The sequence below is a fragment of the Chiloscyllium plagiosum genome, unplaced genomic scaffold, assembly GCF_037043375.1.
Source record: "Chiloscyllium plagiosum isolate Xiang-an unplaced genomic scaffold, Cpla_swu_hap1 HiC_scaffold_1, whole genome shotgun sequence".
NCBI lineage: Eukaryota > Metazoa > Chordata > Chondrichthyes > Orectolobiformes > Hemiscylliidae > Chiloscyllium > Chiloscyllium plagiosum.
In genome coordinates, this window is record NW_028270139.1 from 80460426 (window position 1) to 80487698 (window position 27273).

Here is a 27273-nt window from a genome sequence, read left to right on the forward strand (position 1 = left end):
TTGTGTTTATTATAAAAGTAGCCAACGTAATCAAAGACCCCTGCAACCCTGATTATTCTCTCTTCCACCTCTTCCATTGGACAGAAAATACAAAAAATTGAAAACACATAGCATAAATTAAAGAACAGCATCTTCCCTGCAGTTTTCAGACTTACAAATGGATTATTAGCGTTAATCTTTCTCAGCACCTTTTCTGTAGCTGTAACACTATATACTGCATTCTGTTCTAGGTAAGGTATGATTTGTTGTTTAGCACATAAAACAGTCGTGACAAAAATAATCGAATCAAGTGTTTCTTGTGTTCATATATTTCTGTGCCTCTATTGATGCAGGATGCTAAAACGTGAAGATGGAAAGGGAAACAGGGCTGTTGGGGGTAGCGGAGGTGGGGATGAGTTCAGAGTCAGCTTCCCCCGTCAGGCAAAACCTGCAATGTGACAAAGCCTATGCTGGGAGTTTATTTTTCTGGTTCTCCTGTGAGGGAGGGGAGGCAGGTATCTCCTTTGGGTCAATCAAAGCTGATCAGATCCAGAGTTGACAGAGTAATGAGAGGCAATGGCCTACTGGTATTATCACTATACTCTTAATCCTGAGACGAGCAGCAAAATCGACATTTTGGGCAAAAGCCCTTCCTGATGAAAGGCTTTTGCCCGAAACGTCGATTTTGCTGCTCGTCGGATGCTGCCTGAATTACTGTGCTCTTCCAGCACCACTGATCCAGAATCTGGTTTCCAGCATCTGCAGTCATTGTTTTTACCTCTCAATCCTGAGACCCAGGTAAGGTTCCTGAAACCCAGCTTTGAAACCCATCATGGCAGATGAATACAAAAAATATCTGAAATTAAGTTTGGTAATGGCCATGAAACTTTTGTGAATGGTTAGATAGGTGGGGAAATGGTGGTGGAAGGAAGAGGAGGGGAAACCTATCTGATTCACAGATGTCCTTCAGGAAAAGAATCTGCCATTCTGATCTGGTTTGGCCGATATGTGACTCCAAATTTTTAATAATTTGGTTGACTCTTAACCTTCGAGGAGAAAGTGAGGACTCGAGATCAGAGCTGAAAATGTGTTGCTGAAAAAGCGCAGCAGGTCAGGCAGCATCCAAGGAGCAGGAGAATCGATGTTTGGGCATGAGCCCTTCTTCAGGAATGAGGAAAGTGTGTCCAGCAGGCTAAGATAAAAGGTAGGGAAGAGGGACTTGTGGGAGGGGCGTTGCAAATGCGATAGGTGGAAGGAGGTCAAGGTGAGGGTGATAGGCCAGAGTGGGGGTGGGGTCAGAGAGGTCAGGAAGAAGATTGCAGGTTAGGAAGGCGGTGCTGAGTTCGAGGGATTTGACTGAGACAAGATGGGGGGAGGGGAAATGAGGAAACTGGAGAAATCTGAGTTCATCCCTTGTGATTGGAGGGTTCCCAGGCGGAAGATGAGGCGTTCTTCCTCCAACCGTCGTGTTGCTATGGTCTGGTGATGGAGGAGTCCAAGGACCTGCATGTCCTTGGTGGAGCGGGAGGAGTAGTTGAAGTGTTGAGCCACGTGGCAGTTGGGTTGGTTGGTGCGGGTGTCCCAGAGGTGTTCTCTGAAACGTTCCGCAAGTAGGCGGCCTGTCTCCCCAATATAGAGGAGGCCACACCGGGTGCAGTGGATGCAATAAATGATGTGTGTGGAGGTGCAGGTGAATTTGTGGCGGATATGGAAGGATCCCTTGGGGCCTTGGAGGGAAGTAAGGGGGGAGGTGTGGGCGCAAGTTTTGCATTTCTTGCGGTTGCAGGGGAAGGTGCCGGGAATGGAGGTTGGGTTGGTGGGGGGTGTGGACCTGACGAGGGAGTCACGGAGGGAGTGGTCTTTTCGGAACCCTGATAGGGGAGGGGAGGGAAATATATCCCTGGTGGTGGGCTCCGTTTGGAGGTGGCGGAAATGACGGCGGATGATACGCTGTATATGGAGGTTGGTGGGGTGGTAGGTGAGGACCAGTGGGGTTCTGTCCTGGTGGCGATTGGAGGGGCGGGGCTCAAGGGCGGAGGAGCGGGAAGTGGAGGAGATGCGGTAGAGGGCATTGTTGATCACGTCTGGGGGGATATTGCGGTCTTTGAAGAAGGAGGACGTCTGGGTTGTACGGTATTGGAACTGGTCCTCCTGGGAGCAGATGCGGCATAGACGAAGGAATTGGGAATATGGGATGGCGTTTTTACAGGGGGCGGGGTGGGAGGAGGTATAGTCTAGGTAGCTGTGGGAGTCGGTCGGTTTATAGTAAATGTCCGTGTTGATTCGGTCACCCGAGATAGAAATGGAAAGGTCTAGGAAGGAGAGGGAGATGTCTGAGACGGTCCAGGTGAATTTGAGGTCGGGGTGGAAGGTGTTGGTAAAGTGGATGAACTGTTCAACCTCCTCGTGGGAGCATGATGCAGCTCCGATACAGTCATCGATGTAGCAGAGGAAAAGATGGGGGGTAGTGCCAGTGTAGCTGCGGAAGATGGACTGTTCCACATATCCTACGAAGAGGCAGGCATGGCTGGGGCCCATGCGGGTGCCCATGGCTACTCCTTTGGTTTGGAGGAAGTGGGAGGATTGGAAAGAGAAGTTGTTCAGGGTGAGGACCAGTTTAGTCAGTCGAAGGAGGGTGTCAGTGGAAGGATACTGGTTGGTATGGCGGGAAGGGAAGAAGCGGAGGGCTTTGACTCTTAACCTGGTCTGTATGCCATTAGGATGGGCAGTAAATGCTGGCCCAGCCAGTGTTTCCCACATCTTTTAAACAAAAAAAAGTCCACAGCGTTATTTAAAGGAGTCTCTACAATTAGAGATCAGCAGGACATGCATTTGATGCCATTCAGTAGGATCATGACATTTTTCACTTCCACTTTCCTACCCTTTCCCTGTAACAGTTGATTTCTGACTGATCAAGGTTCCTGTCCTGGATGCTCCCATGGTGGGGGAGATGAATCATCTCAGCATTTACTCTGTCAAGCCCCTTTGGAATGCTGCATATTCCAATGAGATCACCTCCTATACTTTTAACTTTCAAGATGGCAGCACTGCACAGTGGGTAGTGTTCAGGCTGAGCCCGTCTGTTCCAGGCCAGCCACATCCTTTTTCTCTCTCTCTCCATTTCATCTTTTTCTTTTTCTTTTTCCTTTCTTCATCTTCCTGACATCACACAGAAGCCAGAGCGGTGTTGGTGATGACTCCTGACTTCGTAGGCACAATGCGATGGCAGTGGGGCGTAGGCTGCAGCGATGACAGAGTGGGGATTTGTGACTGCAATTAGCCCAGAACGTGAACTGTTTTGGCATCGGGTGCAAGTCATTGGCTGTGGCGGTGTCGATGGCCAGAGCAGGGCCTTCTGGCTAATGTAGGCCCAGTGTGGGGACCTTGCAGAAGACCTGGAGCTGTATTTGGGATCCTGGCTGATGAAGATGAACTCTTTTATGTGTTCTTTTTGTTCTTTTTCTACCTCAAAATGGAGCCGGATTGTGGAGACAAACTTTTGTTCTCTGTTCATCTCCCCAATATATGTGATAATAAATCATTCATTTAATTCCACCACTTTATCACATTTTTTGACTATTTGTGTTCTCCTTATAAATATTAGCACCTATATTTCAGTAAATACTTCACTGGTTGAAACACACTTTAGAATGCCCTGAGGTTGAGGAAAGCATAAAATCAGTATACAGCAAACTTAGTATTAACAAGCACCTATGGGTTCATCAAATGTTCCCATCAAGGGATCCATATAAATCAATGTAAAAAAAAAATGCAGGGGTGTACTTTATACCCCTGTTATACTTTAATTACAGTATAAATCACTAAAATAATAATGTAACTTTGTCTTAAATAAAACTTGTTGGTAGAGAGCCTTCTCACAAGTGCCCTCAATAGAGTAGTTGAATATCATGGAGATCATGATGGTTCAGGAAACATCTGGTATTTCAGGTTGATTTATATTGAGAGTGCTGATTCAGAAGTGCTGGTTGAAACTAAGTTTGCTGAAATTACTTTCTTCTTTCTTTCATTATGTTCTTTGAGAAAATGTCATTCATCTTCAAGTTTGACACACCATATGAGCAAGAACAGAAGTAGAAGCATGCCAGATCTCCTGAGTAGATCAGGCAGATGGATGGTTAGAACTGTATGACTAGTCTATTCTTTGTCCATAGATGCAGCCTGACCTACTAAATATTCCTAATGTGTTGATGCTTTGCTTGCAGTACTATATTTTTGATACCTTCAGGAATGTTTAACTATTTACAACCAGTTAAGCAAATTTGAAAGTATGTTGTAGCCTTACATCTTTTAAAACTTGCCATCATAAAATTAGTCAAAAAATAGCATTGAATTTCTATTCATTAGTTAGCAGGTGGTGTACCCGGGTAAGTCCCCTGATTATTGTGAAATGCCTTGGCTAGTTCTCACTGCACAAAGAGTTTGAATCAATGCCAATGACCTGCAAATGAATCACTTGGCAGGCCAAAAATACCACAGACGCTGTTCAGCAATGAAATTACCAGCTTCATCAGGCAATATGAGATGAAACACTCAGGCTCAATGAGCCTGAGAAAAATCAAACCTGTTCTGCACATTATCATTAGAGTTAAAAATCACACAACACCAGGTTACAGTCCAACAGATTTAATTGGAAGCACACTAGCTTTCGGAGCACCACTCCTTCTTCAGATGATAGTGGAGGACACAATTCTAAGGCACAGAATTTATAGCAATAATTTACAGTGTGATGTAACTGAAACTTTGCCACTGCACCTCTCGTAAACTCCTCAATCATCTCGTGCACCAACTCCACAGCAGGCGCCACAACCTTGAAATTCAGATGGAATCCACACCCTCAGCCTGCACTCAGGATACAGCAGTACAATTACGTGACATTGCCAAACAGACAAGGCGACAAAACTACACCACGTACATGCAAACCAAGAACAAAAAACTGGAGAAACTTGGCATTCTCACCAGTAATAGCAAAGCCCACCCTGGAACCACAGTAGATGACATTATCACTGCGGGGAAGTCTATGATTAACTTATTGGACCACACCCTTCAACCGGAAGAGATTGAAGTCCTGAGCAGGGGTCTCAACTTCTGCCCCACCACCAAAATGGACCTGTTGGTTCTTGTACCAGACATGGAGGAGTTCATCAGATGAATGAGACTCCGGGAATTCTTTCAATGTGCCGGCAGTGATTCCAACAAGCCCACTGATGAACTGGAACAGTCATCACATGGATCTGTAGAGGAGTAACCAAAGAAGGTGTCAACTTGGACACCATCGGAGGGCCGCTGGCCTGGACTTGACATGTATGCTCAAACCATCAGGAAATACTTAAATGCCAGATTCATCAGCTGTACCTACAAGGTAGAGCAAAACATCACCTGTTCACAACACAACGCCATCCAGGCTCTCTAAACCAATCACAACATTGTCATCAAACCAGCAAATAAAGGAGGAGCCATTTTCATTCAGAATAGAACAGATTACTGCAAGGAAGTGTAACGACAACTGAACAACCAGGAACACTACAGGCAGCTACCAGCTGATCCGACCAAAGAAGAACACATCCATGAATTAAACACATGGATCAGGACTTTGGATCCAGCCCTTCAACATTCCCTACGCGCCCTCATGCCACGTACTTCTTGTGTAGGCAACTTCTACTGCCTTCCAAAGGTACACAAAGCCAACACACCAGGACGTCCCATCGTATTGGGCAATGGGACCCTGTGTGAGAATCTCTCTGGCTATGTTGAAGGCATCTTGAAACCTATTGTACAGGGGATCCCCAGCTTCTGTCGCGACACTACGGATTTCTTACAGAAACTCATGGACCAATCAAACCGGGAACATTCCTCTTCACAATGGATGTTTCAGCACTCTATATCAGCATCCCCCACAATGATGGCATCACTGCAACAGCCTCAGTACTCAACAACAACAACTGCCAATCTCCAAACACCATCCTACAACTCATTCGCTTTATCCTCAATCACGTCTTCACCTTTCACAACCAGTTCTTCTTCTAGACACATGGAACAGTCATGGGGACCAAATTTGCACCCCAATATGCCAACATCTTCATGCACAGGTTCGAACAAGACTTCTTCTCTATGCAGGATCTCCAACCAACACTGTACATCAGGTACATTGACAACATTTTCTTCCTCTGGACCCATGGCGAGGAGTCACTGATAAAACTACACAGTGACGTCAACAAGTTTCATCCCACCGTCAAACTCACCATGGACTACTCTCGACTATTTGTCTCATTCTTGGACACGTGCGTCTCCATCAAGGATGGACACCTCAGCACCACACTCTACCGCAAACCCACAGACAACCCGCAATGCTACACTTCTCCAGCTTCCACCCAAAACATATTAAAACAGCCATCCCCTATGGACAAGCCCTAGGTGTACACCAGATCTGCTCAGATGAGGAGGAATGTGACGGGCACCTGGAAGTACTCAGGGATGCCCTCACAAGAACGGGGTACGATGCTCAACTCATCGACCACCAGTTCCGACGTGCCACAGCAAGGAAACGTAATAACCTACTCAGGAGAGACACGTGCTGCAACCGACAGGGTACCCTTCGTTGTTCAGTACTTCCCAGGAACTAAACAATTACGCCATGTTCTTCGTGACCTGCAACACATTATCAATGAGGATGAGCACCTCACCAAGACCTTCCCCATACCTCCACTACTTGCCTTTAAACAACCGCCAAACCTCAAACAGATCATTGTTCGTAGCAAGCTGCCCGGCTCTCAGGACAACTCCATACAACCCTGTCACGGTAGGCACTGCAAGACGTGTCAGAGTGTGGACATAGATACCACCATTACACGAGGGGACACCTCCCACCTTGTATGTGGCCGGTCCTCATGTGACTCAGCCAACATTGTCTATCTTATACATTGCAGGCAAGAATGCCCTGAGGCATGGTACATTGGGGAAACCGAGCAAAGGCTATGTTAACGGATGAATGGGCACCGCACAACAATCAACAGACAGGAGTGTTCCCTCCCAGTTGGGGAACACTTCAGTTGTCCAGGACATTTGACCTCAGACCTTCGGGTAACCATCCTCCAAGGCGGACTTCAGGACAGGCAGCAGCGAAAAGTGGCCGAGCAGAGGCTGATAGCTAGGTTCGGGAGGGCCTCAACCGGGACCTTGGGTTCATGTCACACTACAGATACTCCTACACGCACCCACACACACAGGCACTCCTGTACACATATACACACGGACACACATATACACAGACACTCAAACGCACCCTTACAGACACACACACACACTCCCACATTCTCTCAGGCATCCTCTCAGAGACTTAGACCACTCTACACTCATGCACACACACAAACACACTCTCTCAGAGAAACTCACAAACCTCCACCCCAGGCATGCGTGCACACACCCACATTCACACATGCACCCTTCACAGACTTAAGACACACTACACACAAATATACACTCTCTCTCACACTCACAACCCCCAACCCAGACAGACACACACAGACAAAGACCCACATGCACACGTATATTTTGTGGGGTGAATTTGTACTTGCAGAGTTACATTGTACTTTGCTCAAAATCTACATGAATTCATCTAAATCTCTGTTATCTCACTTTTTAGATTAGATTTACTCTAAACATCATGGCACAGTCAGAGAACATAGGGGGCTAACACCTTCAACATATTGTCTAGCTATCACCCATTGTTACAGCTTACCTAAAAATGCAACTTTAAAAAAAAAGGTTTTGTGATTTACACATGAAAGAAGTGAAACTATCATGGTATTCGAACAGATGAAAGACTCAACAAACAATCAAGGTATTTTTCAATGTATAATTTCAGTTACATCACACTGTAAATTTTTGATATAAATTCTGTGACATAGAATTGTGTCCTCCACTATCATCTAATGAAGGAGTGGCGCTCTGAAAGCCAGTATGCTTCCAATTAAACCTGTTGGACCATAACCTGGTGTTTTGTGATTTTTAACTTTGTACACCCCAGTCCAACACTGGCATTTCCAAATCATAATTATCATTAGAACTAGTTAACATTCTGCTGTGAGTAAGAGTGTGTACTGCAGAACTTTGCTAGTTTGAATAAGTAACTTTAAGCATACAATTTTCCTGACATGCTAGATTGGTTAAAGATTGTTTGTATCTCATTCTTGAAACTTTCTGCCTCCAGGAAATTGAGGCACAGACCTACAAGATATGGGTGCATCCAAAAGCTGTCTGCCATTGCATTTAGTGTATGTTTGTTCAACTACCATTGAACTTTAACCAAAAGCCCCACCACCAATTTCATTTACCCCACCCCCTCAGACTGCCCTCTCAGGATCACCAAATTATTACAGAACAGAAGAAGGCAGAAATAGCTCCATAGAGACCAATATTCCATCACCAAGTCACCCTTAGTTTACACATGGAATGTCCTTGATACAGATCCAGCTTCTTCAGAGCCATCTGTCAGAATGAGCAGAATGTCGAACACACCTGTTTATATATGTCAGCCAGGGCTCCCTAATTGGACCAGATTAACATCCCTAATAAGGGAACTCATTCTGGGATCCACATGACCGACCTTGTTATATTCACCACAGAGGCAATTTTGTCTATTGTGTCTGAACTGGCTCTTCAAATTAGTATAATTACCTCCTGCCAATCTCCTATTTCCTCTCACCCTTGCACATTAGTTCTTCCAAACTGATTGTCCAGTGTTCTCGTGAATGCTTCAGTTGAACCTGCCTTTACCAGACCTCCAAGCAATGTGCTCCACACCCTCATGACTTAATGTGTGAAAAGGTTTTTTTCTCATCTTGCATTTGTTTCATTTGCAAATTATTTGTGCCCTCTGGTTCTTTTTATAAACTGGAACAGTTTCTTCTATCTACTCTATCCGCTGTCCTCCTGATTTGAAAATCTCTATCATATCTCCTCTTGGCCGCCTTTTCTTCAAGGGAGAACAGTCACAACTACTCCAATCTATCTTCGTAACTGAATATTTGTCTTCCCTGGAGCCATTCTTGTAAATCACTCTGCGTCCACTTCAATGTAATTTACATCTTTCTTATAATGTAGTGCCCAGAACTGTACACAATATTCCTGCTATGGTCTAACAAAAGTCTAAGCATATTGGACATGACCGCTTGCTCTTATACGCTTATATATGCCCTTGTTAATAAGGCCTAAGACAAAATGCATTATCTCACACTTTTCTGCATTGACCCCATCTACTGCCTATCAGTCTCTTACAACTTGTCTGTCTCTGTTTAGAGTTCAACAGTGTTTTCCCCAGTTTACAGTTTTTACAAGTTTCTAATTACGGGTAAACTTTGAAAGTGTCCCCTGCACATCAAGATTGAGATCATACAGGGAAAAAGCAAGGATCCCATTGTCAACTCCTGAGGAGTTCCACAACAAAGTAATCTCCAGCCCAAAAAATACTCATTGGTCACTTTTCTTTTTATTCTCTGTTTCCAATTACTCAGCCAATTTTGTATTCTTTTTTTTCTGCTGACCATTTTATTCAATAATGTATAACTTCCTTCACAATCCTGTTGTGTGCCATTGTATAAAATATCTTTCAGAAGTCCATGGTACCCTATGCTCATCGAACCATTTGTTACCACTTGAAAAACATTCTGGCAATTTAGTTAAATTTCCCTTTTAGAAATCCATGATGATTCTTCCTAATCAACCTATTTTTTTCTTTGTAACTACTAATTCTATCCTGAATCATTCTTTCTAGAAGCTTCCTTATCAACAATGTTAAACTGAATTGTAATTACCTTGTTGAAGAAAAGTTATAAGGATAACAATATTTGCAATAGAAGTGAATACAATTGCAGTTAATTGCCATGCATGGACAGGAGAGATAGTGATGTGTCTTCAATTAATGAGAACAGAAGGCAAGAAGGGTTAGTAGTTTGAGGATGAGGAAGGTGAGAGCCCTTGCGTGGATATGATGCATGCAGTATTGATAGTTACAGTCCACCTGCCCTGATGAGGTGTTTGAGCATTGGCAGACTTAGAGAGAGAATGCTGAGCCTTTGTGTGTGACTAGCAGGAAGAAGGGTCTCCACATTGAGACTTGTGGCTTGTAGAAGATCAGTGACCTTGTTGCTGCCTGGTCCTTTTTACTTAGCACTCAGCACTGACCCACTCTGTGATTAGTGTCCAGGCTAGGTTGGCCTGTTGGCCTGGTCACTTTTTGCAGTCAGCAAGGAATTAAACTGCCCTTGTCTCCACCACTCAGCCCATCAAGCCACTTCAGATTACTGCCCTGGAAATGAGGAACTAGTGTGTCTTTTCGCTAAGGCATACACAGGGTTGGAGTAGAGTAGATTGAAAGGTTATTCCTGGTTTGCACAGTCTGAGATAGTATGAGGTTGAACTTGAAATATGGTGCCAGATTGTGGAAGCTGCATACTCTTGTCAGTAGTGAGCACTTGTGCTTTGTGGTTCTTTGAGAGTCATGCCCAAAGATCATTTGCATAATTAGTGTGGTGAAAGTTGGAAAATTGTGCAAGAGAAATTGTCCCAGGCTATTGCAGATTAGATGCCATGAAACTCTATCTCCATTCCTCCTTAACCAAAAACCTGAAATTTCAGCCAAGAGCTTTTATTGTGGTGAGTAGTGAATGTCACGTAGACACTGTACATGACAAAGGCATTCCCAGAATTGTACACAATATTCCTAACCATGGAAAGTCTTCCTCACTAATACCTGGAGACTTCTGGCAAAATTTGGAGAAGTATCCCACAACTCCACCTGTCCTCTAATTTCTCTAGAGACTGTTCAGGTATCAATTGTCCGTGCACAGTAGTCTCAAAATGTGGCGCTGGAAGAAGCACAGCAGGTCGGACAGCATGTGAGGAGTTGGAGAGTCGATGTTTTGGACATAAGCCCTTCATCAGGAATGTCATGCACAGCAGTGACTGGAGAAACTGGAACTGAACACATTCACAGGGCTTTGGGATGCCAGTCAGTGTCCATGGACCTTTGGAACAGCAGAGCAGCTGCATACAAATGTTGTCATGAACTAGTCAAGCAACAGAGTGACATAGTTATCTTCACAGAATCCTCCATCAACACCTTTAATTATGTCATATTCCAAAGGTGGTACAGCTGCATACAGTATGTAGTGGCCATGGCAGCCCTTAACTTTGACTTTGGATCCCAGGAAGTGTTATGACATTAGATCAAATGTGAGCAATTAACCCTCCTATTGTTTACCACCTTATGCCCTCCTTAATGTGATGAATCAGTATTTCTCCATATGGAGTGTGCAGGGCAGAAAGGTCACAAGATCTGTTCTGGGTGTGGAACTCCATCAACAGGAGTATTTGGGTTGGTCATTACTGATTGTGCTGACCAAGTCTCGATGGACGTAGTTGTCAATCTGGATTGTTCTTGCAGTCTCCGTCTGCAGTAATAGAGACAGAACAAATATTATGGAAAAAGTTACTTGACCTTGCATTCACAAATCTACCTCTCATGAAAGCATCTGCGCTTGACTGTTCTAGGAGGAGTGACCATGCACAGTCATTGTGGAAAGAAAGTCCTATCTTTACACTGCAGATATCCTCCATCATGCTGCGTGCCTCATCACACAAAACTAGATAGTTTCATAACTGAACTGGCGATTCAAGGCTGAGTATCCAGAGATGCTGTAGGCCATAAACAGCAGTACAACTTTATTCCATCACAATCTCTCACCTCATGGCCCACCAAATTGCTTACTATACCATTGCAATCACACTGGGAGATCAGCCATATTCATTGAGGAGAATAAAAGAACATGCCAGGAGCAGTGAGGAGTACCTAAAAATGAGGTGACAACTTAGTAACATTATAATAAAGGGCTACATGTTAAGCATTGGAAGCAACAGACTGCAGGCAAAGCTTAGCCAATGGATCAGACCAAAACACTGCAGTTGAGAATGCTGGTGAGCAATTAAACGATTAAAGAGGAGAATGATTTGAGTATTCCCATGCTCAGTGATTACAGACATCAGCATCTGACTGCAAAAATGAAGCATTTACAACTGCCTTCAACTAGGATTCTCAACCATCACTGGCATAAATATTCAAACATTGTGGTTCACTCCACTTGATGTGAGAAAATGCCGGAGTACATTGGATCTAGCAAAGCCAATGGTCCTGACAACTTTACAGCTGAACTGCTAAAATGTGTCAAACTAACCAATCCAATCCAAGCTGCTTCACAACTACAATATTGGCACCTACCTAAAATAGATTGCAGCAACCTCTCCTTTGACTGCAATTTCCACCAACTCTCAAGATGAGAGCAGCAATACAACATAACATGACCTTCAAGTCACACATCATCCTGACTATCACCCATTTCTTCACTGCTGCTACATTGAAATCCTGGAACTCCTTTCCTTTATAGCACTGAAGATGTAACTACCCTATTTGGCCTGTATTTATTCAAAAAGGCAAGTCACTACCACCATCTTGTGTGTGATTAAGAATGGGCAGTAAGCGTAGTCTTGCTGGCAAAGTTCATATCCCATGAATAAATCAAACTTACAATAGTAGTGATTTTTAAAATAAAAAATAATTTTGCTCTCCCATTTAAGTAATGTTAATTAGAGTTATTATTTCAAGGTTATGAAGTGTAAGTATTAGTACATTAAATTCATTTCCCAGTCACGTAAGTTGACTTTAGTTCATTATGCTTATTTTTCACAGACAGGCGAATGAGGAGTACCAAGTGCTGGCAAACTCATGGCGGTATTCATCTGCATTTTCTAATAAGTTGTTCTTCACTGTGGTGGACTATGATGAAGGAGCAGATGTATTTCAGCAGGTATGGATTTTGTTGTGCTTTGTCACTATCAACCAGTGATTCATGATGGCTTCTGTTCAAGAGATTATTCAAATCCAGAAGTGCTAAGAATATGGATATAATCAAAAACAGATTAGTTTGATTATTGAGAAGATTATACATCCAATTGAAAACAAAGTGGAGAAATTCAGCTCCCAGCTGTCTATTTTAAGCCTGAGAGATGGGTAGTCCATACTTGAATATCAGAAACTGGGCTTGTGGAAATTAAGGCTGACGTGTAATACATGAGATGCCTGTCATCTCGAAGTGAAAGGTTGCTTTAATACAGAAACCTACATCCTGCAAAAGTTGTTGGAACTTTGTAAAAACCGTTCAGATGCAAATGGAGAAAGTTTACACTGAGCAAGCTTTTACTGAATGTCAGGTTTTCCTTTAAATCTGCCTTCTGCGATTTGTCTCCTGTATCTCAGAGTCAGTGGTGAATGAGGACAGTCATCTCTTAGCTTGAAGAAATCTGGTCATAAAGTTCTGGCAGTCCTTCCCTTTCAGCTTTAAATTTCACACAGCAAAATATAGCATTATTACTGACTAAATATAAGCTAAAGTAAAAGTAAACAGTCTTGTTTTTGAAGAAACAAGAATAGTTTATATTTTTCAGAATGTGTGGAATTACTTGATGACTGTAGAGAAAGTTGACAATCCACAAATATAAAACTAGGTTTTTAGGTAAAGTTAAGGATGTTTTAACAGTAAGCATGAAGATGTGTGCCATTAAAATAAATATCAGTTGTAGTTCAGTTAGCAGCTCCCTTGCTCCTGGGTCAGAAATTTGTGTGTCCAAATCCAACTTCAGACTTGATGGCGAGTATTAAGCTGATATTTTAGCACAGTAATATGGGAGTGCTGCAGTTTTCATATTAATATATTGGTAGCCTCATCCGCCCTTTCAATTGAACATAAAAGATCTCACATCATTATTTTGAAAATGAGGAGAGATATTCTGAGCGATCCAATATTATCCCTCAACCAACATCACAATATCATTGTTTGTAGGAACTTGCTGCACACAAATTTGCTCCCAACTTCTCTGCATTACAGTTACTACATTTTAAAATTACTTAATTAGTACTTAATTAGCTCTCTGAAGTGGTCTACCACCTCATAAATATTGATGTGTTATATGAATGCAAGTATTCTTTTCCTTTCAATTACACCTTGTCCAATAAAGTGTAACTTTTACAAGTGGTGTTGGAGACCTCATGATTTATTGGGGATGGTGTTTAGTGACTTTGTGGGGAAGCCAAGCCATTGTTTCTCACTGTGATGTAAGGATTAGTAGGGTAGGCCTGCTGGATCTAGCAGGTAAATGTCAAGGCACTCACCCCCACCCTGGATCCTGAAACCATCACAGCCTTGTCGTGGATGTAGGTGCCAGGTTTCCTAAGGATCAGGAAACCTGCTCAACCATGATAAATCTAAAAAAACTAAATACTAATGAGGCTGTAAGTTTTTTTTTTAGAAAAGATACATTTTAGATTTGGGCATTCTACCTCGTAGTTTCATTCTTTCAAATCTGATTGCTCTTGTCCATTATCACCAGTATTGTGCTCACAGAGTAAAAAACAGTACTGGTTTGAACTTGTCCTCAGCCAAAATTTTGAGCAGAACTTTCAATTATCTTTCCTACACCACTCCCAAGATTATCTTCTTGACTAAAATAATGACCATGAGAGTTAACTTGACGTCACTTCATGAAATTAAAACTATCAGATGGAGATGACTAATTGTAGTTGTAAGGAAATAAAAATATAAGACATAAGAGTAGTGGTGGACCATATGGCCTGTTAGCCTGCTCGGCTATTCAGTTCAACTCTACTTTCCCTTATCTCTTGCTATCTGAGATATCTAACAAATTGCAACAAATAAGAAAAATTCTAGGAGATCTACCATTCATGGTTAACTAAGAATGTTGAAGATAATATTCAAAAATAAGGAAACAACATATGCTCCTCCAACATAGGTGGCAGGTCAGAAGATTGGACTGAATATATAAAAAATCAGCATTACAAGTAGATAAATAAGGAGGGGAAAAAATTGAGTACGAGAGAAACTTGGGTAAAAATATAAAAACAGATAGGAAACATTTGTTCAGATGTTTTTAAAAAATTAACAAAGTAAATGTTGGCTCTGTGGAAGATGATTCTGAAGTCATAATAATGAAAGATACAGAGATGGCAAAGAGATATTTTGCATTAGTCTTCACTGGAGAGGATGCAAGTAACATCCTGGAAATAGCAATAAATCAAGAATTGAAAAGAGAGGAACTTAAAGTTGCAATAACCATGGAAGTAGTACTGATAAAACTGTTCAAACGGTGAGTTGATAAGTCCCGAGGTCCTGATTCATTTTGTCCCAGAGTCTCAAAACAAATAGCCAATGAAATATTGGATGCAAATCCACAATACTTTGCTTAATTCTGAACTAGTTGATGCATTGGTTTTAATTTCCCAGAAATCAGATTAAGGGAAGCTTCCTTTAGATTGGAATATAACTAATGTAACTCCTTTGTTCAGAAAGGGAGGGGGCAGAGAGCAGGAAATTACCCAAGCAAATTAGATTAAAATCAATCATAGAGAAAATGTTAGGAGCTGTGATTAAATGTTATTACTGGGCACTTAGGTGAGCTCAGGTAATCAGGGAGAATCAATGTGGTTTTTTAAAGGGAAATTGTGTATAACTAACTTGGATTAGATTAAATTCCTTACTGTGCAGAAACAGGCCCAACAAGTCCACACCGATCCTCCAAAGAGTAACCCACCCAGACCCATTCCCCTACTCCCTACTAATGCACCTATCACTATGGGCAGTTTAGCATGGCCAATCCACCTGACCTGCACGTATTTGGATCACCCGGAGGACATCCATGAAGACACTGGGAGAATGTGAAAACTCCACGCCAGCAGTCGCCTGAGGCTGGAATCGAACCCAGGTCCCTGCCGCTGCAAGGCAGCAGTGCTAACCACTGAGCCACCAGGCCACCCCAAACTTATTGGAGTCCTTAGAAGAAATAACTTGTGCTGTGGATAAAAGGGAACCAATGGATATTTTGTAAGTATATTTCTCGAAAGCATTTGATAACATGCTTTACAAAGATCATTGTAGAAGATAAAAGCTCATGGTGGAGGCAATGGCATGTTGGCATGGACAGAAGATTGGCTTGCTAACAAGAAACAGAGATTAGGAATAAATGGGTCTTTTTCAGGCTGACAGGATGTCACAATGGGTCTGCCACAGGGATTTGTGCTGGGGTCTCAGATCCTTTACAATTTCTGTAAAGGCTTTGAATGGAGGGATCAAAGATATTGAAGCTAAATTTAATGGTGACAAAAGACAGCAAAGTGAGTTGTGAAGAGGACATAAGGAGTCTACAAAGGGATATAGATCGGTTCAGTGAGTAGGCAAATATGTGGCAAATGGAGAATAATGTGAGAAAATGTGAACTTATCCATTTTGCAGAAAGAATAAATTAAATTATCCAAATTACAAGATATTGCAGAGCTATAAGGGAAGGTGAGGTCTCGTCCTAGTGCATGAATTGCAGGTTAGCATCAGGTACATCAAATGACCAGGAATGCTAATAAAATATTACGATTTATTGTGAGGTGACTTCAACATAAGATTAGAACATTTGTGTTTCAGTTATACTGGGTATTGGTGACTTAAATGTATCATCACTCAGTCGTCTGCTTGAACTTCAACTGTAATTTGTTTGCCTACTCCACCAGCTTGTTTGAATCCTTTTTAAGTATGCCGCCCTCCTCCATTTCATAGTGCTTCCAAATTTCCAAGTTTTGAATCATCTACAACTCCTCTACGAAGGTGTATCCTTACTCATAAATCCTGTTATTTTCATGATGACTGATGGCAGACTAACTGGCCCGCAGATCTCTATGTTCCCATTCCCTGAAAATCCACTGATATTCTTCTAGAATCTGGGAAAGCTTGAACATTTATGATTAATTCATTCACAATCTTTGGATGCACCCCTTGTGGAAACCCATACGAGAGCCCTCGGATCCTGGAGAATTTGTTTATTTTTACTTCCTTAAGTTTCTGTTACATTTTTCTAGAAGCATGCATTTTGACTAATTGGATAAATTATGAATGGTGACTAATCGCACTTTCTTATATCTAGCTTTTAACACTGATTTTGAACCTAGAGTCCATGGTTCTTCATTTTTGATCTATGCAACTGTTCTTTGCTTCATAAGGCACCTTTAAAGTTTAATCATTCTGAAAATAACTTTAATGAAAAGAAGAATGGTTTTAAAAATTACAAACGTATCAGAGCAAACATTTAGTATACGACTAAATTCCAGCATGCGACTAAATGTTGTATTTTCCAATAACCTGCGTGTGATAATTGTGCTCCCCACCTTTTACAGGACATTCAGAGAAGAGCAATAAAAATGCTGTGCTAACCACTGACACCCACACCCCCTATATAAATTAGAAAAAGTAATCTGAAAGCAGCCACACAGCATAAGGCAGCAATTTGTGGACTATAAGTATTAGCAGGTGAATCTAATAGAAATGCTTCAAATTTCATTTTTCTTAACATTGTGTGCATTTGTAATTTTACAGTAATGTGCTTTGGGATATCAGGAGTTGGGATGAATTTTACCAGAAGTTGGCAAAGCTTCAATTTCAGGAATTTCATGCAGGTTTCAATTCATGTACCCTCGTGAGGTTTCTCACTATTTTCTGCAACTCACCTCATTAGCTTTGCATCATGCCTCTGTGGTGCCCTGCTAATCCTATCTTCAATTTCACCAGAGGCAGGAGAGCGTGCAACTTCGAGGAACTCCCAGGATTCTCAGAGCTAGCACCATTTTTAAAGCCCTGCTATGTACCGGGTAAAGTGTTGTCAACCAGGAGTTGCCCTTTTTCTGGGACCTGAGAAGAGGAACCAAATGGAAATGTCTCTCAAGGCACGTTGATGGTGCAGCTCCATTGCACATACCAGTGTACGTTAGGAAGTGTGTTGCTAGTTAAGAATTTAAATAGTGCACTGGAAATCAAATCAACTATTCCTGGAGTCATCATAAATGTTAACTTTACTCAAACTATCCAAAGTCCCTATCACTTAATGATGAACTCCAGTTAAAAGAAAACATTCACCAGGCTTCTGTATTTAACAAGAAAATGAATATTTGTTGTGAACAATATATCTTTGATCAGTGGCAAAAAGGAACATTAATTTCTAACATTTTACTCTACAATTTTGCACCACCTTAACTTGCTCTCTTCACAAATAGCCAGATATGCAAAGATGGGCAAGACACTGATATGAAAGGAAAAACAAACATACAGTTCAATAGCACGAGACTGGACACAAGATTCGATGGCTTTTCTTTTGCTTCTTTTTAATTCTTCGATATTAACATAAGGTTGTTTGCACACTGATATTCAGTCTTTCATTCAATATTGAGAATTCATCCTTTCATTGTCTCTGAAGGTGTTTTATTCCTCCTTTAGCAGCAGGTTTTCAAAGAAAGATGATTGAGTTACTGGCTATTTTCTGGTACATCTACACAAGAGAGAGACAAAAAGAAAACATTTTGTTGCTTTGTGTTTGCAGGTTCCATGTTTCAGCTACATTAGCCCGACACAAGCTATGATCACAAGGTGATCGAATGTTGTTGTCAATAAATTGACCCCGATCTTAGAACCCAGTGGCTTTGTTCTGTATGTTTTTACTCTCACTATGTTAAGAAAAGACTGCACTGTGAGTTTTGCTCAATGTGCTTGAGCAAACATAATATCTAAAACTGCAGCCATCTGTCTGCATAGTCTCCATGGTTTAATGCGGTGTTTTCCTTTTTTAGCCCCCAGTCCAAAAGTAAACAAAGCTAAAAGATTTTGTCTTTACATGCCTCTACCCTAAGGAGAGATGAAAACACCATTTCAAAAATGTGTTATTACATCATATGATATATGAGGCTTAGCTCCATTCATCCTTTCTCTCCCTTATACCAAGACTCAGAGAATCTTTTATCATCTTTTCAATCTTAAACATGTTTTGTCATCTTACATTCTGGACAGGGCATCTGCGACCATCTTGTCTTTACCAGGAAAGTGAATGATCTTTACATTGAATGGTTGAATCAATAAACTCCATTTGAACAGTCTTATGTTTTGAGTTTTAAACTTTTCCATGAACACTCGTGGATTATGTTCATACTCTAATGTTTCATTGTAACCAAGTTGGATATAGGCTTCAGGATTGAAGTTTCTTTTTCCACACTGGAGTATTTCATTTGATATGGCCATGGCTTCTCTATTTCTTACTCATCATTTTCTATAAAAATGCTCTTTACCCCAAGGCACCAGCATAAATTGTTATTTTTAAAAGTTTGTTTAAACCAGCCAACACTGGTTCATTTATTTGAATTGTCTTCAGTCTCTGAAGGGATTTTAAGATTCTGCTGACCATAACACTTGACTGTTTCCGTAATAAATCTGTTGAAGATACAAGTAATGTGCTGAAGTTGAGCACAAAGTTCTTGTAAAATGCACAAATTTCTAAGAATCTGATTTTTAAAATTTAGATTCTGAAACACAGAATTCTGTCAGAGCCATCACTTTCGCTGTTCTTGCCAAAATTTGCCCTTGTCCTGTGATATATCCTAGGTAAATATAGGTCAGTACAGCACAGAAACAGGCCCTTCAGTTCACCATGTCTGTGCTCACCATGATGCCATTCTTAACTAATCCCATCTGCCTGCACATAATCCATATCCCTCAGTTCCCTGCATGTTCCTGTGTCTGAATGCCTCTTAGACGTTGCTATTTATTTGCTTCTAATATCTCCCCTGGCAGCATGTTTCAGACACCTATCACCCTCTGCATATAAAAAAAAACTTGCTTTGTACGTCTCCTTTGAACTTTAAACCTGTGCTCGCTAGTATTTGACATTTCCACTCTGGGAGAAAAGACTCCAAGTATTCACCCCATCCATGTCTTTCATAATTTTATGTACTTGTACCAGGTCATCCTTCAGCTTCAAATGCTCTAGTGAAGACAAGATTTTTTCCCCAAATTTTCTTTGTCTTTAATGTTATGAAGGTGTAAGGAGTACTGTACCTTTAAGAGATTTGAAATCTTGCAAGCATTTACAGAAGCATACAGAGTGCGAGAGAACTTACAATGTAATGTTTGGTCCTGCAGCTGGCAGTACCATGAGACAAAAATACATTCACATTCGGCCAATTATGCCCCAAGATACTAAACTCCAATCTAGTTTGAATTTGGTATTTTGACAATATTAAGACCAATGAAACAAGTATTTCAAAACTCTGCCACATTTTGATGAGAAAGATGTTGAAGCCTTTTTTATTTCATTGAAAAAACTGGCTAGGCGGATGGAGTGGCCTAAGATTTTATGGGTAATGCCACTTCAGACTAAACTGGTAGGCAAAGCTAGATGAGGTATTTGCTGCACTGTAGGTTGCGGGATTAAGAGATTATGAAGAGTTTAAAGAGACTATTTTAAGTGCTTATGAATTGATGCCAGAAGCATACAGACAACGGTTCAGAAACATGAAGAAGGAACCAGGTCAGATTTGTGTTGAGTTCGTAAGAATTAAACATAGTCATTTTAATAGATGGGTCCATACTTTAAAAATAGATAAGACCTTCAAGGCTCTACAAGAGATTATTCTGCTGGAGCAGTTTAAAAACTCACTTTGAGAGATGGTAAGAAATCATGTGGAGGAACAGAAAGTTCAGGAAGTGAGAAGGGCAGCAGAATTAGCAGATGAGTAAGTGTTGGTGCATAAGACAAGCTTCTGGCCAGAATTTCATCCTGTGAGGAATAGAAGTTGGCAGAAGGGGAGATCCTACACTATGAAAAAAAGAGTAGAGAACACTGGTAAGAGTTTACCACAGATTAAAAAAGCCCAAGAGGGTGGACAGAAGGTGGAGTGTGGATAGAAGGTGAAAAGCCTCAGGTGTTTTCACTGTAATTGTAGTGGGACACAGAAAATTACAATGCTAATGGTTTCAGAAGGGCACAGGGAAAAGATGTTTTCACTGTAAGAATGTGGGACATGTAAAGTCACAGTGCTGGTTGTTAAAGAAAGGCACTGTGGTAAAAGAAGGTAAGCCAGTGGTGATGGTCAAGGTAATGAAGGAGACCCCAAGAAGAGCCGAGGAGCTGGAGGAGAGTGCACAGCCTGGGTAGTGGCTGGGGTATGGAGTTGGTACTTGATCTCTACAAAAAAATCACTTCTGTGGGTCAGATTTACTCAAAGAACAGGGGGAGAAGGACAAGGAGTTATAATTTTGAGAGATACAGGATCTAACCAGTTGCTGATAGTAAGGAATGAGTGAATGTGCACTTTTTCTGATCTGTTATCGAAAGTGTGGTAATTTGTGTGGTAATTTAAATTTAGTGTTCCCCTATGTAAGATCAGGCTGGAGTGCTAACTCAAGACTGGGGATGTTACAGTGGGAGTGATTGACAGAGAGTCAGTTCTAGGAGTTCAGTTTTTCTTGAGAATGATTTGGCAAGGTCCAAGGTGGGAGCGACACCCCTTGTTGTGGAGAAGCCCAAGGAAGAGCAAGTAACTGAGGAGTTAAAACATAAATATCCTGGTATTTTTGCAGAGCGTGTAGTAACCAGATCCCAGAATCATAAGTCATAGCATGGCACAAAAACTAAACAGAAAGATGAAGGAGTTGAGGTTCAGTTCGCAGACACCCTGTTTGACACGATGGTGCAGGAAAAACCTGAACAGGCAGAGGGTCAGACAGAAGTCATGGAGATGTACAGCACGGAAACAGACCTTTTTGATCCAACTTGTCCATGCCAACCAGATATCCCAACCCAATCTAGTCCCACCTGCCAGCACCAGGCCCATATCCCTCCAATCCCTTCCTTTTCATATACCCATCCAGATGCCTTTTAAATATTGTAAGTGAACCAGCCTCCACCACTTCCTCGGCAGCTCATTCCATACACATACCACCCTCTGTGTGAAAAAAGTTGTCCTTTAGGTCTCTTTTATATCTTTCCCCTCTCACCCTAAACCTATGCCCTCTAGTTCTGGACTCCCCCAGCCCAGGGAAAAGACTTTGTCTATTTATCCTATCCATGCCCTTCATGATTTTATAAATGTCTATAACGTCACCCCTCAGCCTCCAATGCTTCAGGGAAAACAGCTCTAGCCTATTCAACCTCTCTATAGCTCAAATCCTCCAACCCTGGCAACATCTTTGCTAATCTTTTCTGAACCCTTTCACAAAATCTTTCCCATCGGATGGAGATCAGATTTGCAATATTCCAACAGTAGCCTAACCAATATCCTGTACAGCCGCAACATGACCTCCCAACTCCTGTACTCAATACTATGACCAATAAAGAAAAAGCATACCAAACGCCTACTTCACTATCCTATTTATTTGCAACTCCATTCTCAAGGAGCTATGAACCTGCACTCCAAGGTCTCTTTGTTCAGCAACACTCCCTAGGACCTTACCATTAAGTGTATATGTCCTGCTAAGATTTTCTTCCTGTAAGGCTTAAGGGACTTGCAACAGCAAGACAAGATGATAAAAGATGTATGTGGATGCGTACTCCGAAAAGGTGGCAGAGAATATTCCGGCAGGTTATCATTTCAAATATAGAATCCTAAGATGGAAATGGAGACCACCGCAGGTGAGTGCAGAGGGGAAATGGGCAAAAGCGCACCAGATTGTGTTGTCAGTAGTATGTTGCTGGAGGTGTTACAGATAGTTCATGTGCTATGTGTAGGATGTCACCTAGGGATATGAAAGTCTCAGGCTAAGGCACAAAACCATTTTATTGGCCTGGAATGCACAAGGATGTGGTTAACTTTTGCCAGACATGTCATACATGCCAAATGGGAGGTAAGCCACAGGCGGTAATAAAACCAGCCCCTTTGTTGCCAATTCCCATATTTGAAGAACCTTTCACGCAGGTTATAATTGATTGTGTAGGTCCCCTCCCGAGAACTAAAAGTAGAAACTAGTATTTGTTAACCATAATGGAGGTGTCTACCAGATTTCTGGAGGCAATTCTATTACAGAGTATTAAGGCAAAAAGGATAGTAGAGGAGTTAGAAGCTTTTTTTACATGGTATGGGCTACTCAGATTCAGTTGGACCAAGGATCAAATGTTACTGCTAGGCTGTTTAAGCATGATACAGTACAGATTTGAGACTGCCCAGGGAATCCCTTGTGAATTGAACCTGTAAGCCTGTCTAAGTTTGTCCTGGAGATTGTACTTTTGGTAGTCTGAAATAAAAAAAATCTCTTACAGTTTAGTTTAATTTTAGTCATCCCCTTCATTTACTAATAGCATCAGTTACAACGTAACACTGATATCTATAAGCCAATTTCTAATAACCCAGGATAGTAGGATATCGCTCTTCTTTCAAGAGCCCTGGCAGTCCACTCTGTTGTACTATCACAAACAGGCTTCCTTTATACAAAAATTTACGAAAGCTGTACTATCATATACAGACTTTCTTTGTACAAGAAGTTAACAAAAGCTCTGCATATTCGGAACTAGACAGATATCAGTGAAGGACAATAATTCGGGAGAGAACTTAATTGATGCATAGTTTCGTTTCGAGGTCAGAATCAAACACTGTTATTAATTTCACAATGGAATGGCTGTGTATGTTATCACTCAGTGTCCTGTTTACAGATTCACTGATGTTCAGGGAAATGTTCTTAATTGCCTTACTCTCCCTGCCTGTCTATTTTCTAGTTTGCAGCAAATATGTTTTATAATTCAACATTACATTTTAGTCTCAATGTTTAGGGACAATTTTTAAGGCTATAGACTTTCTCAAGGAAGTTACGGGTAGCTTAGGTACACAGCACTTTAAATCCAATGCATATCATAGTGAATCCCAGGAAGCTTTAGAAAGGTGGCAGCAGACCTTGAAGACCATATTGAGAGCATACTGTCAGGACTACCCAAATGATTGAGAGAAAGGTATCCCATTCTTATTGTTCGCCATTAGAGGTGCCCCAAATGAATCTACTCAGTTCACTTCCTTCGAGTTAATATTTGGACATGAAGTGAGAGGCCCTTTGAAATTAATTAAAGAAAAATTGTCAGGACCAACGTCAGAGGTCTCACCCTTAGATTATGTATCAGAGGTGAGGGAGAGATTAAATAGAGTAGACTAAACAGCACCTAAAGAGGGCACAGCATAGAATGAAGCATGTGGCGGATAAAAGCTCTGAGGCTCAGATGTTTTCTCTCGAGGATGATGTGTTGGTACTGTTACCAGTGATAGGAGATCCCTTCAAAGCCAGGTTAAGTGGTCCCTATCAAATTGAGAAAAGGTTGAGTCAGGTGAACCATCAGGTAAAAATGCCAATTAGAAAAAAAAAGGTATCGGGTATGTCATGTGAACATGTTGAAACCACATTATACTAGAGATAACTGGAGAAACTGGTGTTAGTTACTGCCCTGCAGAGTGAGGAATCAAACCCAGATGATATGGATTTTGATGTGCCTCAAAATAGATCAAAAAGTGAAGTCTTTGAGGAGTGGGATAGTTTACTAACCTATCTGTCTCAGGAGCATAGAATGCAGTTGAAAGGTCTGTTATTGCAGTATAAGGACATATCTAAGAATCAGATGGGGAGGACTAATGCTATTGTACATGAAGTAGATGTATGGACTACTGCTGCGATAACACAACAGCCCTCTCGGCTGAATCCTTTTAAAGCCAGTCAGGTCCAGAAGGACGTGGAGGCCAATTGAACGTTTGCCTATCATTTTAGTTCCCAAACTCACTGATTCTGCTTGGAATATCGGAAGGTCAACGCCGTAACAAAATTGGCCTCACATCCATTTCTGAGATTGGAGGACTGTATCAAGAGAGTCGGACAAGCCACTTACGTCACCAAGTTGAACTTAATGCATGTTTACTGGCAGGTAACTTTATCAGAGATGGTGAAAGAAATTTCTGCGTTTGTAACCCCAAATGGGCTTTATCAGTTTAAAGTGATGCCCTTTAGAATGAAGAATGCACCCGTCACATTCCAAAGACTCATGAACAGAGTTTGGCTGGGTTAACAAACTGTGCAGTCTACTTGGATGATGTAGTGATCCTATGTAAGTACTGGAAAGATCATATGGTACAGTTTGCAGAGCTCTTTGAACGACTACAAGAAGCAAAACTGGTAATGAACTTAAATAAAACTGAATTCGCAAAAGCAGAGGTGAGGTTCTTGGGGCATAACGTTGGTCATGGAAGGTTGACCCCACAGAACACAAAGATGAAGGCCATCAAGGAATTTCCACCACCAACCTCGAAGAAAGAGGTGCTTCAACTCTTTGGACTCGGCAGACTCTATTGGATCTATTGGATGTTTGTTCCATTCTTCAGCAGTGTAGTGGCACTGTTAACTGATTTGCTGAAGAAGAACGCAAAGCTTCGGTGAACAGAAAGCTGCCAGGAGGCATTCGACCATTTGAAAGCAATATTGACCACCAAACGAATTTTAGCTACATTAAACTTTTCAAGACCTTTTAAATTCACCATCGATGCTAGTGACATAGGAGTTGGAGCTGTATTCGTACAGGAAGATGAGGATGGGATTGAACTGCCAGTTGGTTGCTTTTCGAAGAAGCTCAACATCCATCAGAGGAAATACTTCATGATCAAAAAAGAACTGTTGAGTTTGGTACTGGCCTTACAACATTTTAATTGTATGTCACGAACAATGAGACGGAGATGGTTGTGGGCATGGATCACAATCCACTTAACTTAAAGCATTCTGAGAACATATGAGATTATTTCTTTGGAGTCTTATGTTACAGACTTTTAATTTTAAAATCATACATGTTGCGGGTCAGAAGAATGAAATTGTAGATACATTATCATGGATTTAACTGATGAAGTTTAGATGAGATTTGTATATAATATTTTTATATATATGGTGTGTGTGTGTATATATATATATTTCTATATACACACACACACACACACACACACACAGGTATATGCGAAGAAGTTAAGGTGAACTTAGTTTAAGGTTATCTGAATGTTATGGTAATGTGTTGAAAAAATAAAAGCCATATTTTCATTATGATGGTTCATTTTTTCTTAAGAGGTGAGATGTTATGAAGGTGTCAGGGGTACTGTACCTTTCAGAGAGTTGAAAGCTAGCAAGAACTTACAGAAGCACAGAATGCTGGAGAATTACAATGTAACATTGTATCCTGACCATAAGTCACTCTTGCTTTTGTAAATTTGGTTTTACCATACATATCGCTAAGCCAAGTAACCACAGTTTCTTAAACAGGTCCTCTAATTGCCTTACATGTTCATCTAATGTGTTACATTATGATACTGTCTAAGTAAAATACGCATTTAGATACTCCAGCTACGATTTGATTTGTAAATTTTTGTAACTTAGTTGGGCATTTTTAAGCCCATATAGCATAGCTCAACATCAGTATTACCTATTTGGAATGATGAAAGTTAATATCTCTTGAGTCCTTGATACTCATGGCACTTGCCAGTATCCCTTCAACAGATCACTCATACAAAAGGCATAGGGTACTGCCACACTTCTCAATGCAAACTTCTAACTGACAATTTGGGCTTGAATCTGTTTTTGTGACTGCGTTTCCTTTTCTTTGGAACCAAATTGATTTATCTTGATTAGGAACTAACATCACCAGTAATCTTCAGCTGCTTTGGCTAGGTTCAATCAGGCGATTTTCTAGAATATATTGAATATCTGTTTCTGCTTGAGCTTCTCTCTCTTTGCTTATCTGATAGAATGTTATTTTATCAGTACTATCTCCTATGTCTGCATCACATGCCAACATAGTGCTTCCTGGTGTATATTTACAGATTTCCTTATACTTTTGAAATAATCTTACTGGATCTTCCCACTGGCCTTCCTCTAAACACAAAAACACACTAACTGTCTCAGTATTTCTGTTGGTCAGTTGAATTATGGGAGGTTTGCTTGGTGAACCTCTCTTCCAATTTCACTCTTACCATTTATGTCATCCTCTATTACCCTTACAACCTGACATTCTTGCTCCTTCCTTGCAATGGTATTGTGTTGAAATGTTTATATGACATAGCTAATTCTTCTTCCGATGATCAGATTGTCCATCAGATACTCATTGATCGTTGAATTTTACTTTCAGAAGTTCATCCTGCAAAGGCAATTGTAGCAGTACTTAGTCTCTTGGTGAAATATTCTACGTGTGGGCCTGCCTATTCTTTCATTTTTGCTATAAGGTTTTTAAATGCTTTAGTGCTACTTTATGTGCAATTCTGAGTCTCTTTTAAGAAACATGGACTCATGATCCAACATTGAGGATGCGTCTTTCGCTTCAAGCACATTTCTTTAATCAATTTTAATG

The 27273-nt window shown here is 41.1% G+C and overlaps 1 protein-coding gene and 1 long non-coding RNA gene across 2 annotated transcripts in view; both read left to right on the top strand.

The window, feature by feature from the left end:
* LOC148152150 (uncharacterized) overlaps positions 1-27273 on the top strand; it is a 762130-nt gene that overhangs the window by 362808 nt on the left and 372049 nt on the right. The window lies entirely within an intron of this gene.
* The window catches only part of tusc3 (tumor suppressor candidate 3), a 390300-nt gene that overhangs the window by 115853 nt on the left and 247174 nt on the right, over positions 1-27273 (top strand). The window contains exon 3 of the mRNA XM_043690293.2: positions 12740-12857. Coding sequence (XP_043546228.2) covers positions 12740-12857 — 118 coding nt within the window. The remainder of the gene's footprint in view (positions 1-12739; positions 12858-27273) is intronic.